Source organism: Podarcis muralis, chromosome 13 (genome assembly GCF_964188315.1).
Source record: "Podarcis muralis chromosome 13, rPodMur119.hap1.1, whole genome shotgun sequence".
NCBI classification, from domain to species: domain Eukaryota; kingdom Metazoa; phylum Chordata; class Lepidosauria; order Squamata; family Lacertidae; genus Podarcis; species Podarcis muralis.
In genome coordinates this window covers 19,172,106-19,186,446 of record NC_135667.1, presented here as the reverse complement: position 1 = coordinate 19,186,446, position 14,341 = coordinate 19,172,106, and the positions used below count along the sequence as shown (strand labels likewise).

At 42.9% G+C, this 14,341-nt stretch overlaps 1 protein-coding gene across 2 annotated transcripts in view; it reads right to left on the bottom strand.

The window, feature by feature from the left end:
• Positions 1-1,595: 1,595 nt before the first annotated feature.
• The window catches only part of EPS8L1 (EPS8 signaling adaptor L1), a 45,930-nt gene continuing 33,184 nt past the window's right edge, over positions 1,596-14,341 (bottom strand). For both annotated transcript variants that reach the window (XM_028751826.2, XM_077917080.1), the window contains exons 16-21: positions 12,979-13,075; positions 11,835-11,975; positions 9,958-10,057; positions 6,033-6,204; positions 4,849-4,981; positions 1,596-4,567 (exon numbers count right to left, since the gene is read on the bottom strand). In XM_028751826.2, the coding sequence (XP_028607659.2) occupies positions 4,493-4,567; positions 4,849-4,981; positions 6,033-6,204; positions 9,958-10,057; positions 11,835-11,975; positions 12,979-13,075 (718 nt within the window). In that variant the 3' untranslated portion in view covers positions 1,596-4,492. The remainder of the gene's footprint in view (positions 4,568-4,848; positions 4,982-6,032; positions 6,205-9,957; positions 10,058-11,834; positions 11,976-12,978; positions 13,076-14,341) is intronic.

Genomic DNA, 14,341 nt, shown 5'->3' with positions numbered 1-14,341 from the left:
GGTTGAAGCAGCAAGTCAAGTTTTCCCCACCACACCTAACTCTGAGATTTTTATTTGTATCGAGAGAATATACTTTGACGCCCCACACGATCAGAACGACTGTTTCTCATAATAAGAACAAAAGAATTGTTGTACTGTCACCTGGTAGCAATTTTTTTAAAGGCCCTATAAGTCAAATTCAATTAAATCTTGGATATTTTAAATAGAAAATAGGTATTTCCTGTTGGCATCCATCTGCCTTGAGACACGATGGAGTATGAAGTCAAAGCGCTGTGTTAGCAGCAGTAAAGGGACCTCCCTGCGGCGCAAGCCTGTGCCATGAGTATCCTGGGCGGCCCAGAGACAAGACCCGTCTCTTGGCCTCACTGATGAGATCTGAAGGAAAGCAGAGCAATACGTTTGGCACCAGTTTGGCTGCAGAAGTTGCTGGAAGGAGGCGCACAAGGTGCCATCCAACTGCCTAAGGGACTCCGCTCCGGATTTGTGTAGGGTTTGTTGTTCTTTAGTCGCTTAGTCGTGTCCGATTCTTCGTGACCCCCTGGACCAGAGCATGCCAGGCACTTCTGTCTTCCACTGCCTCCCGCAGTTTGGTCAAACTCATGCTGGTAGCTTCGAGAACACTGTCCAACCATCTCGTCCTCTGTCGTCCCCTTCTCCTTGTGCCCTCCATCTTTCCCAACATCAGGGTCTTTTCCAGGGAGTCTTCTCTTCTCATGAGGTGGCCAAAGTATTGGAGCCTCAGCTTGAGGATCTGTCCTTCCAGTGAGCACTCAGGGCTGATTTCTTTAAGAATGGATAGGTTTGATCTTCTTGCAGTCCATGGGACTCTCAAGAGTCTCCTCCAGCACCATAATTCAAAAGCATCAATTCTTCGGCGATCAGTCTTCTTTATGGTCCAGCTCTCACTTCCATACATCACTACTGGGAAAACCATGGCTTTTACTATACGGACGTTTCTTGGCAAGGTGATGTCTCTACTTTTTAAGATGCTGTCTAGGTTTGTCATTGCTTTTCTCCCAAGAAGGAGGCGTCTTTTAATTTCGTGGTTGCTGACACCATCTGCAGTGATCTCACCATCTGCAGTGATTGTGTAGGGTTTACTCCTTAGCCTTTTCTTCTCCCGGAGATATTCCACAAGGCAGCAGAGGTTTAGGAGCTACCTTCCCCGGTTGACAAGCCTCACCTGCCCCTCCCTTCCCTCTACAGCACATGTAGAAACCGCCTTATTGACCATTGGACTAAATATTGGTCTCATCCACTCAATCTGCCAGACTGTCTTTGCATGCAAGTATTTCCAATATAATAAGTATTAAAATAAAACTGAACATTTCTCAGGGTGATAAATGGATGTCTTCAAAGAGCCACTGGATGCAGCTGGACTCCCTTTGACCCCAGTCAGCACAACCAATGGTCAGGAAAGCGACAGGTTCTTCATCCCATCTAAAGATTCCTTTACAAAGATGGACGCCACGGAATCCCTAATTGTGTCTGGAAGTCCCCAGCAATCTTAGTCGGACACTGATCCTGCCCAGAAAAGGAGTTGTTCATTGCTTTGGAGCATAACTTCAAATGCATTTCACGCCAGGAAAGTTGCATCAGGTTTGCATATTTTTATTTACATACTTTTTATATAATTAACACGTTTCCCCAATGAACGTCAAGCTCTCCAGTGGTGGCTATGCTGTACTTCCATCATGTGCCCTCCACCCTGAGGGCAAGCAGCAGTTTTGAAAAATAAATCAGATTTTTAAAAGTGCAAGTGCACATTAATAATAACACAAACACAACAACAGAGTAAATTTCTCCCTAGCAGCGTATATACGTGTCCACGGCACCAAATTTGCCTAGCCAGAATAGCCTGGAGCTCCTTAATCGTTAAAAGCCCTTCACTGTCGTGATATGGTTTGCAAAAGCAACAGGTCCTCGGACTTGTAGTCTATGCAACCACAAGGACTGGAAGACTACATTAAGATTCTTGTAGAAGTCCATATAAAGTAAAGGTAAAAGGTAAAGGGTCCCTGGACAGTTAAGTCCACTCAAAGGCGACTATGGGGTTGTGGTGCTCATCTCGCTTTCAGGCTGAGGGAGCCGGCGTTTGTCCACAGACAGCTTTCCGGGCCATGTGGCCAGCAGGACTAAACCGCTTCTGGCGCAACGGGACACCATGATGGAAACCAGAGCGCACAGAAACACGGTTTACCTTCCCGCTGCAGCAGCACCTATTTATCTACTTGCACTGGCGTGCTTTCGAACTGTAAGTTTGTATGATCTGGGACAGAGCAACAGGAGCTCAACCTGTCATCGCAGGGATTTGAACCGCTGACCTTCTGATCAGCAAGCCCAAGAGGCTCTGTGGTAGTTGCATGATGATGGTAGGCCACGCCCTACCCAGCTCCTTCCTTTCCCTTTCCAATTACCACATTGGACCAGAAACTAATGTTTAGTGTACAATTTGGTATTTTACAATGCTTAATATTCTAATGCAGGTGTGGGGAAGCCCTCCAGATGTTGTTGAACTACAACTCCCATCAGCCCCAGCAACCATGCCCAAAAGTTCAGTGACAGCTGGAGTGCCAAAGCTTCTCCACACCTGCTCTAAACTTTCCTTTCCACCTTAGGTTTGCAACAGTAGACTACACTGCTCAGAGGACTATATTTGGCCAATGGCCTGCCAATTACTGACTTGTACTTTATGGAAACTGTCAAAATTAGGCTACGGCAGGTGGTGGAGGTGGGTAATAAGTGTAAAAAAAATATGCAGCCTATTCTTTACAAATATTAATGGCAGCCAATGTTAAATTAATTCAAATATCCTTTCAAATAAATATTCCCTTTAACACTAGATTAATTTTGGGGGGGAAACAGCTTTGAGCTATTTGGCCAAAAATTCTTCAACATGTTAATTTTAAAAGGCACACATCAAGGGTAAACCATCTGAGGGACACTTAAAACTAAACAGAGGAAGTTTGAATGGAAACAGTTCTAAAGCAGTCAAAATCATTGTGTTCTTCAACAAATTCTTTAACAAGTGTGGAAACTGTCAGGGCAGGGTGGATCTGGTTATATTGCCAAACTCCTCTCCTTCCAATCCACCAAAATGGAAATTCAGCATAACTCGTTTCCAAATAAATCATCAAGCTTTGACTATATATATATATATACACAGAGAGAGAGAGAATATCATATTCTCTTGCACAAGACTCCTTGAAAGCAGCTGATCTGATTCAATCCCCCCCCCCCAAAAAAAAGATACAACTAGAGATGAAAGGGCCAAGTTGTTAAAACCTGGCAAAACTTTTATGTACACAATTAAAGTGGGAGAAATGACGTTTTCCAAATACAGTTTGTGAAAGTAACTTGGTTTGCCTCAAATAGAGACTGCCATCTGGTGACAGGAGGTGGTAGTGCCCAATGTCAGTTTACATTAACTCCATGGAATGAAAGGGTGAGTTTGTCAGTGGGAAAAATCCTTTAAGGGTGATCTTGTAGAAAAGCTTTTTCCATAGCTTCCTGTGCCTCTCCTGAAGGAGGAAACATTCCTGAGATACTTAAAACATTTCAGCTGAGCTATTCTCTTATTCAAGTAAAGATAGATGGATAAATCCTGGCAACAGAAGATTTCTTGCTGAAAAATACTCATGAGTTGCCAACTCACCCTGATGGAAAGTGGAGACAAAAGTTTTGACTACAACCACTATGAGGCAGTGCAGATTTATAGCTGCAAAGATAATGATGCAGTGCAACTGCAAGACAAATAACGCGTACGGCAATATCCAGGCCTAGATTTAACTGAAAAATTTGGGGACAGGTGGGAAAAAGAGATAGCAAACAACTGGAATGCTCAGAAATGGAAGAACGGTTGATTTGGTGAGTGGAATTTCCATGGAGATCTGTTGCAAAGCTTGTAAAATTTAATTAATGATAATAATAATTCAATCCAGTTTTCCTAGTGAGCCAGACCTAGGTCCATTACCTTCTGTAAAAGATAAACATTATTTCATTTTGTATGAAAGGAGATAAATGAATGCGGCATGTATGTTCTCTGTTATAATGAGGAAGAGTTGCTGCTATTCCATTTCCCCCCGCATTTGGGGAGGGAAGGCATGTGGGCCAGGTGAATTGTAGAATTGGAAGGGACCACAAGGGTCATCTAGTCCAACCCCCTGCAGTACAGGAATCTTTTGCCCAACGTGGGGCTCGAACTCACAATCCTACAATTAAGAGTCTCATGTTCTACTGAGGTTTCTTCTGATGACTATTTCAAAAGGGAGTTGGAGAGAAAATCTGGGATATGATTTGAAGGCGGTAATTTGCTTTACAGGAACATATGCTCAAAAACAAGAAGTTTAGCTCAAAACAAACGCTGCTGTAGAATGCAGATCTTGGGTGATGTGGGGAGAGTTTGGGATGACAGGCTTCAGAGCCTGTTACCATGCAGTTCCTCAATGCTTCAACAGGGGGCACTCCCACACCAAACAGGGCGATCTCCCATCTACGAATTCAAACCCTCCAGTTTCCTTTTCTGTTTCGCCATCACAGCCTCTAGCTCTGATACTTTCCCAGAATCCTGGAAGAAAATAATGAAAATGAAGAATGGATATAATATTGTTCTGGCTTCAAGCACGCCCCAACTTTCCCCAGTCCCATCGTGGTGCATTTAATTCTCAGAAAACTGTAGTGTCATAGAAAATTAGTTTGTGGCTTTCCTGGACCCCAGGAGCCTTCCTTGGTGTTTTTTTTTTTTTTTGCTGAAGCCCAGTAGACTGCTTCCTGCTCAGGGATACAAGAGGTCTTGACTTGCATCACCACCCTCCCAACCCTTAGGAGAAGCTTCAGGGCTCCTTGTACCTCCAACAGGGCTCTCTGGACTGTGACCTGGCTGTAGACTCGAACTCCTTCCTCTGGGCTGACAGCTCTGAACTCATCCTTCTTCAGGGAGAAAAGCTGAGCTCCGTTTAGGACCCCCAGGGCACTTACTGTCCTGTGAGGAGGAAGAAAGAGTGAGTTATGGGGGGTGGGTTATGGGAGGGAAAGGGAATTTCTGCTATTTACACTCATAAAACCTTAAACAGGAAACAAGCAGGAAACAAGTGTTGCTTGGATACACACCATACATTTAAAGCACATTCCTGCCCCCCAAGAATCCCGACAAGTGTAGCTTGCTAAGGGTGCCAGCAATTGTAGTTCTGTGAGGGGTTAACAAAAGTTCCAGGATTATTGCAATTGTATGGTATGTACAAACAACTAAGTCGCACCGCTACAGGTCTTAAGCTGTGGGATGGAATATCCATGCAGATGAAGAGCAGAACGTCTAAAACAGCAATTAAAATATCCACAGTAGACAAACAGCAACCCATTGGAGAGTATGGCATCTCATAAAGGGTAAAGGGACCCCTGACCATTAGGTCCAGTCGTGACCGACTCTGGGGTTGCGGTGCTCATCTCGCTTTATTGGCCGAGGGAGCCGGCGTGCAGCTTCCAGGTCATGTGGCCAGCAGGACTAAGCCGCTTCTGGATAACCAGAGCAGGGCATGGAAACGCCGTTTACCTTCCCGCTGGAGTGGTACCTATTTATCTACTTGCACTCTGACGTGCTTTTGAACTGCTAGGTTGGCAGGAGCAGGGATGGACCCCCGAAAACTGGTGTTGGGTTAATGAGGGAATAGGAAGTCACCACAGCCAATCAGAAACCTTAACCAGGAGCACAGAAAAAGGAACCACAGCTAACAACTGGGCAACGGCAAATCATTAAGAAGCTAAGAGCTATTGAGCTGTTCAGGAAAGTGGAAGCTGCTTTCAGATAGAGGCCATTAAAGAAGGTGCTCATAAAACAGGCCAACTAGGAAAACTGGGTAGGTTAAGTTGACACATGCAGGCCTTACGATTGGCGAATGTGCAACATGAATCTGAAGAAGGTAACTGCAGACAATACAGGAAAGACAGGAAGCTGCTTTGGGAGATACCAAGGAATACGTTTGGACTTTCATGGCCAACCTACAGATCTTCTCAAAGGAAAACAGAGGCCAACTCACAATGGGCTGAATCCTTTGGCTTCCAGCCAGGTCCGAACTTGAGCAGAATCTGAATCGTATCCTAAAGGCAGGTTGGTGTCTGCAGCCCGCTGGATGTGAAGGTTCCTGCTATGGTTAGTTGTCCCATTGGCCAGTCTCAGGGCGAGCTCTTCGTTCACCGTGTTGAAGCGCTCTGCCGGGGCAGGAAGTGATGTCACACACGGCACAATGTTTGGATGGGTGGGCAGACCAATTAACCCTACTTCCCACAATCAGATACAACAGACTCCAATCGCTATATGCACAGTTCAGAAATTCTCCCACAGTAAAAGGCGAAAGATTTATGCGATCTGAAGAGAATGTGACAATGTGAGGAACATAATAGACATTGTGGAACTGTTGGAAATGAACATTAACAGAAAAGCGGTTTTGATTTTTGTGGACGCGGAGAAAGCCTTTGACAATATTTGTTGGAGTTTTATGAAAAAGAATCTCCAAGGGATGGGGGTAGGCCAAGGTTTTGAAAACGGTATAGGTGCAATTTATTCTGAGCAGAAGGCAAAGCTAATTGTGAATAATGTGGTAACGGAAGAGATAGCTATAGAGAAAGGAACACGACAGGGATGCCCTATTTCCCCCCTACTTTTTATACTGGTTCTGGAGGTTTTGTTAAATATGATTAGAAAGGACCAGTTGGTTAAAGGAATTCAGGTCGGAGTGAGAGAGTATAAATTAAGGGCATTTGCAGATGACCTAGTTTTGACTTTGCAACAGCCAATCACTAGTACAAAAAGAGTTTTAGAACTGATCGAGATATTTGGTCAAGTTGCAGGATTTAAGTTGAACAAACAAAAAACTAAAGTCTTGGAAAAAAACCTAACAAAGGAAGAAAAAGAGACATTCCAGAATGAAACAGGTTTGGAGATAGCAAAAAAAGTGAAGTACCTGGGGGTGAATTTGACATCGAAAAATGTGAATCTTTTTAAAGACAATTATGATAAATGTTGGACAGAAGTTAAGAAAGACTTAGATATATGGTCAAGGCTGAAACTTTCCTTGTTAGGCAGAATTGCTGTTATCAAAATGAATGTATTGCCTAGAATGTTATTTCTGTTTCAGACATTACAAATAATAGACAAGATGGACTGTTTCAAGAGGTGGCAGAAAGACATATCGAAATTTGTTTGGCAGGGCAAAAAGCCAAGAATAAAATTTAAGACATTAACAGATGCGAAAGATAGAGGGGGTTTTGCCCTGCCGGACTTAAGACTTTACTATGAATCAGCAGCGTTTTGCTGGTTGAAAGATTGGCTGCTCCTCGAGAATACAGACATTTTGGATCTTGAAGGATTTGACAACAGATTTGGTTGGCATGCATATATATGGTATGACAAGGTAAAATTGCATAAAGGTTTTAAGAACCATATGGTGAGGAAAGCTCTGTATAATGTTTGGATTAAGTATAAAGACCTGTTTGAAAGTAGAACCCCCAGGTGGTTGTCACCAATGGAAGCAAAAGAGGTGAAAAAATTGAATATGGGTTCTAATTGGCCTAAATATTGTGAAATTATAGAACAAGATGGTGAAAATGTAAAATTGCAGAGTTTTGAGAAACTGAAGTTTAAGGTGAGAGATTGGTTACATTATCGACAGATAAATGAAGTATTCAAACAGGACAGAAAGAAAGGCTTCCAAGTGGAGAAGTCAAAATTAGAAACAGAACTGTTAGAACCCAATACTAAAAATTTGTCAAGAATGTACAACTTGCTGTTGAAATGGAATACTCAAGATGAAATGGTGAAATCTAATATGATTAAATGGGCACAGGATATTGGGCATGACATTGAACTTGCTGACTGGGAGCAGTTATGGACCACTGGTGTTAAATTTACGGCATGTAATGCCTTAAAAGAAAACATTATGAAAATGATCTACAGGTGGTACATGACTCCTGCTAAGTTAGCAAAGATCTATCATTTGCCCAACAACAAGTGTTGGAAGTGTAGTGAAACGGAGGGAACCTTCTATCACCTTTGGTGGACCTGCCCGAAGATTAAGGCTTTCTGGGAAATGATCTATAATGAAATAAAAAAAGTTCTGAAGAGAACGTTTGTTAAAAAACCAGAGGCCTTTCTCTTGGGTATGGTGGGCCAAATGGTGCCAAAGAAGGATAGGACATTTTTTATGTATGCCACTACAGCAGCAAGAATTCTCCTAGCAAAGTATTGGAAGACGCAAGATTTACCCACGTTGGAAGAATGGCAGACGAAGGTGATCGACTATATGGGACTGGCAGAGATGACTGGCAGAATTCGAGACCGGGGGAAAGAGGCGGTGGATGAAGATTGGAACAAATTTAAAGTTTATCTTAAAAACTGTTGTAATTTGGAAAATTAGGGGCTCAGAGTTACAAGAGATAAAGAACTACAGTTGTATTAATAATTAACTGAAGTTAAATACATGAAATATATTTAAGTTATGTTCAGAGGGTTGCTGAAAAATCTTGAAACAAGAATGCAGAAAAGGGGTGGTATGGGGAAGTCGTGTTTTTGTTTGTTTATGTTTATGTTTTTGTTTTGTTTTTTCTTTATTCATGGAAAACTAATAAAAATTTATTATAAAAAAAAACAAAAAAAAAAAAACAGAAATTCTCCCACAGAACCCTGTGTCGTGTCATACGAGGACAGTTGTATAACAGCTTTCAGATAGCAAAAAGCCAGTCCATCACACCTCAAACTGCACATTTCAGTCTAAATCCTTCATCCATGTGACTCTATTCCAGTTCTCACGTAAGTCGAGTGTTTTGCATCCTTATGCTGTGCTTCTGGGAGGGAAGGGCGACTCTTTATACCTTTCAAGCTCGAAAAAACCTCTTGTGAAAAATGCTAAGTGACGCTGACAGCTTGTCTGACAGGAACCAAAAGGAGACCCCTTTGTCACGGACAGGTTGGACGCAAAGGAGTGGGGAGAGGAATCAGCTGGGAAACCACCAAGGGAAGAAAGGGGAACTTTGGTGGGACAACCATGAGCAGTTTTGACGTGCTTTTGGCTTCAAAGCAAGCAGAATCTGAGGCCCTGGCAGCTACCAATATTCCAGAGGCTCAGCTTCCCTTAGAGCCTGTTAGTCTCTGTTAGTCACAACCACCAATTAGCGTTCAGTTGTTTAAAATCATGTAATAGAAAGTGCTTTGCCCTAGAGCCAAGGTTTGGGCATCCCTTAGGAAATGTGGCCTTTTTATTATGATTATTAATTCCTTTCTATACCACAAACTCATATAAATAGATATATATATGTAGTGTGAAGAATTTTAACTAAAACCAACTCTGGGCTGAGTAGCCATGTTCCCCATGTCACATAGCAACGAGGAAAGTTTCAAAAGCAGTTGGTCATGTGTTAAGAACATCAATTCCACTGGTAGCAGAAACTCATTGCATGACCCTCTTTAGATCCAAGCCATTAAGCGAATTTGTTGCAAATAACTCTTTCCCCCCCCTCATAAAGCGGGTTTTAATACATTTTTAGGGATCTAGAATGTCAATGCATTCAAGTATAAGCTTTCCAAGTACAGTATAAGAGGCTTTCAATTTATCAAGCGACATTGAACATTTCACCAACCATTCGCGAAACCCACAATTTCTAATGGGGGTGTGAGCACCTCATAGACCTCTCCCCAGTTGTTTCCTCTATGCTTTCCCAACCTTAAATTTTTCACATTTTTTAAAAAATGTCCTCGTCAGAATTTTAGTGCAAATTTCACTTAATATGCAGATTTTTAAACACATTTTATTGCCTATTATCCTTGCAGCCTGCCACATAAGCTATTGTGTCCCCTGCTCTGTGCTGAGGTTTCTCCTACACCGCTTGAACCAAAGCTATGTTAAAATGGTGAAGAAATAGCTTATGCTCCCCAGAGCTCCCCAGTTCCACATACAAAGACAGGCTTACCTCGCTCACTCAGGTCCATGTTAAGTGCCTCTGTGCTGGCCCAATTTCTGCCATTTGTGTACAGATTTTTGGTCTTGGGTGGTGGCTGAGGTGGACTTTTCTAAGTAGAGGCAGAGGGAAAAAGCAAATATTAACAGCTCCTGAAAAGCCCATCTCCTGGTGGGACGTCAACTCACAAAGAACACGCTATGCTAATATTGCAAGTGCCACTACACCTGCCTTCCCACTAGGGATGGAATGATTTGACAATTTCAGGTCTCTCAGTTTCACATTTTCCCCCAGTCTTAAATTTAGTCCTCCTTATTTCTGCATCCATTTGTGAATTTTAAATTCTTCATTTTAGTGTGAATTTCTCCTAATAAGCACATTTTGGTCTGCAGTACACCTTTTTGCAAGCTATTTCTTCTAACAGTAAACATTTTTAGACATCAATTTCACCAATGTATTCATTCCTGCATACATTTTTGTCAACATTGTTTGGTTGGGGAACTGCATCGCAAAATTCAGATTAAGTGTGAATTTTCGCAGGACGGCTGTGTTTCAGTTCCCATATTGGTTTGGAAAGCGAACATTTGATAGGTTCACCTTCAACTGCAAACTGGATTGAATTTCTCCCCTGCTTCCCACTGCCTTCCAGACTGTCTGGGATTTTAAGCATGTCTGAACAGTTTGGGTTCCATACATGTTCTTATGCTGTGTTGGTTTTAAAAAGTGGCATGAGCATTAAACAGCTTTCTTTGGGGCATTTCCCGCAAATCTACATTGGTGAGAATGGATTTTAAAAGTGTCCCTCTTCCAACCTTCCAGGGAAATCTTATTTATTTATTTAATATTTTTTTAAAAAATATTCTGTACCCATTTCTCTAAACCGGCCCATGTGAGTCTAACATTTCCCAGGCTTGTTCAAGATTCCATGGCCAGGATAATTTGGGCATAAGAGTTGTGCTGTTGGATCAGACCAAAGATCCATTTAGTCCAAAGTCATCTTTCCAACAGCATGTAGACATTTTTTTTTGCTGGGAATCAGCAAAGCATGCAAGGCAGAAAGGCAACACCTATTCCCAGTTTCTGCCCAGCATCTGCTATGCAGAGGTACAAATGGGACCTGTAATAAAACGATGCTATTTGAAGTGCTCCTGTTTACTGTTCCAGCCAGCCAGTCATGTTGGATACCGTATTTTTTGCTCTATAAGACTCACTTTTTCCCTCCTAAAACGTAAGGGGAAATGTGTGTGCATCTTATGGAGCGAATGCAGGCTGCGCAGCTATCCCAGAAGCCAGAACAGCAAGAGGGATTGCTGCTTTCACTGCACAGCGATCCCTCTTGCTGTTCTGGCTTCTCAGATTCAGAATATCCCCCCCCCCCTTGTTTTCCTCCTCCAAAAACTAGGTGCATCTTGTGGTCTGGTGCATCTTATAGAGCGAAAAATACGGTATTTTATTAGAAAAGTGGCACATAGTAAAAGGTAAAGGTACCCCTGCCCGTACGGGCCAGTCTTGACAGACTCTGGGGTTGTGCGCCCATCTCACTCTATAGGCCGGGAGCCAGCGCTGTCCGGAGACACTTCCGGGTCACTTGGCCAGCGTGACAAAGCTGCATCTGGCGAGCCAGCGCAGCACACGGAACGCCGTTTACCTTCCCGCTGGTAAGCGATCCCTATTTATCTACTAGCACCCGGGGGTGCTTTCGAACTGCTAGGTTGGCAGGCGCTGGGACCGAACGAAGGGAGCGCACCCCGCCGTGGGGATTCGAACTGCCGACCATGCGATCGGCAAGTCCTAGGCGCTGAGGTTTTACCCACAGCGCCACATAGCTCTACAACCAATAAAATCAAGCAAGCAAACAGACTAGCTCTAATTAGTGCTCTAAGCCTCACCTTGGATATCGCTGGGCTGGTTCCGTTGACCTGAGGAGCGCTGTTGTGGTTTAGAACTGGGGCGAGAATATTATAAGGGACGTAGCCAACCTGACCGTAGTGGTTCTGAACTTTCCACCACTTCTTGCTGTCATCCAGGACCTAACGGCAAAGAAAAAGGAGACATGTTCCTAGCTAAGCAAAAACTTGGTTCTAGGTCTGGAATTGCCCAAGAAAGATGCTAGATTGTTTTTCGTATGCCACAACTGCTGCTAGGATTTTGTTGGCCAAAAATTGGAAAGCACAAGAAGTGCCAACAGTGGAGGAATGGCAGATGAAGATGAAGGACTTTTGGGAGCTGGCCGACCAGACCGGAAGAATCCGTGACCAGAAGGAGGAGGAGCACCAGGAGGAATGGATGAAATTTAAAGACTATTTAGCTAAATATGCTAAGATAACTTAAACAGAAATACTTGCAAGTATCAGACTGGCTTTGGATTTAAATATGTGATGTTATAGAATAATATGTTTAGAGGTAATATGAAAGGAAAGAAAGATGTTAATTGACCAAGTAAATTTTATCAGAAATTAAGTTTTGGAAAACTGTTACAATGATATACATTGAAACTCAGCTGGGGGATTTGAGGAAGTCACCTAACAATGTCAACAAAAGTGGAATTATTATAGTTAGGATTTATGTTTGTTTGTTTGTTTATGTCTGTTATAAATTTGGAAAACCAATAATTTTTTTGGGAAAAAAACCACAAAAACAAAAACTTGGTTCTCAAGTTCCCTGTCAGGGGAGGTCCCGATTCCATTTCACAAACAATTCTATAAATGTTACCTAACCCACAATGTTGTTGGTAGGCTCCCAGCACATGCACATTTCTGTTAAGCCATTTAGGGCTCATTCATGGCCTACAAGTGTGGTGGGAGGTGAGATCCAAGACGTCTAATGTGCAAGCCTGCTTCATTGCCTAGGATATTCTGGCTTGGGTGACCAGGCAATAGGGTATTTCCAAATGCCCTGAGTCCCCAATGAAAGCAGCTTCCCTACAGCAGTATCCAATCTGCAAATCACATTCCTTTCTATTCTGGCCAGATCAGGAGCAGGGTAGGGGTGGGAATCTTCTGGCACTGCAAGTGTTCTGGGACATCAACTCACCTGCAACATTTCTCCATGAAGTACTGAGAGTTCGTTGTTGTTTCTGGCTGTGAAGTTATGGGTGGAGATCACAGACTTGCTCTCTGGGTGTTTACGTCTGTCAGGAGGGAAGAAAGAGCACATGGGGTTATGGGCAGGAAGGTCCATGACTTGTGGGCTTTCTAGAATATCAGTGCAGGTTAGGGCACTTAAACAGTAAAAAAATGGCCATCCAGAAGGCTCTGTCTTGCATCAATGTGGTTGTGGAATGCCCTCCTTTTAGAAGTTGGGCTGGCACAGATGCTATCATTTCAGTGCCAGGGCAAGACTTACTTTACCCAGACATTTCAAGAGTTTTTAATTTGCTGATCATGCAACCCTTTCTGTGTCACATTTTTTAAAATTGTCTTTATTCGTTTGGGTGATGTGTTGTGCTGTTTATAGCTGATCGTAGTACAGTTTGTTTCTTTTTAGGTTTTGTATCGTGCACTAGTTTCCATGTAGATGATGGGCAGGTTGTACATATTCCAAACGAACAACAAAACAGTTTAATTTCACTCTGTCCATTGCTGTTCCCAAAATAATCTTTCTCCTGGATTTGCATGCTTGTGGCATTTATGTAGTTTTGTGATCTTCATTTGGTTTAAACCAAGGCAATGTTTAGTTAATTAATCAGATAGATAAACCCAATAAAAAAAAATTTGACTGATTAAAAAGGTGCTCTTGATACATGGGGCAGATTGGTGTGTGTGTGTGTGTGTGTGTGTGTAAAGGGACCCCTGACCATTAGGTCCAGTCGTGACCGACTCTGGGGTTGCGGCGCTCATCTTTCTTTATTGGCCGAGGGAGTCGGTGTACAGCTTCCGGGTCATGTGGCCGGCATGACTAAGCTGCTTCTGGCGAACCAGAGCAGTGCACGGAAACGCCGTTTACCTTTCTGCCAGTATTTATCTTCTTGCACTTTGACGTGCTTTCGAACTGCTAGGTTGGCAGGAGCAGGGACCGAGCAAGGGGAGCTTACCCTGTCATGGGGATTTGAACCGCGGACCTTCTGATCGGCAAGTCCTAGGCTCTGTGGTTTAACCCACAGTGCCACCCACGTCCCATATATATATATAAATGTTCTCATTTGACAGGGAAGACGAGGGGTGGGAAAAGGAACCTCTTTTAAGATGCTGCTGTGATATACATGCTTGCAGTCTAAAAACAAAGGAAGTAAGCATTTTGCTCAGAACTATTGTTTCATTTATTTGCAAACCTGTAGTTTTAACCAACTAGTGTTGCTTCCACACTGAGCTCCATTTACTTTACCACCATTAGCTGATGGCAGAATTAACACCCCCCCTTCATTTAAGTATTACTTGATAATACTTTTCGTAAGAAA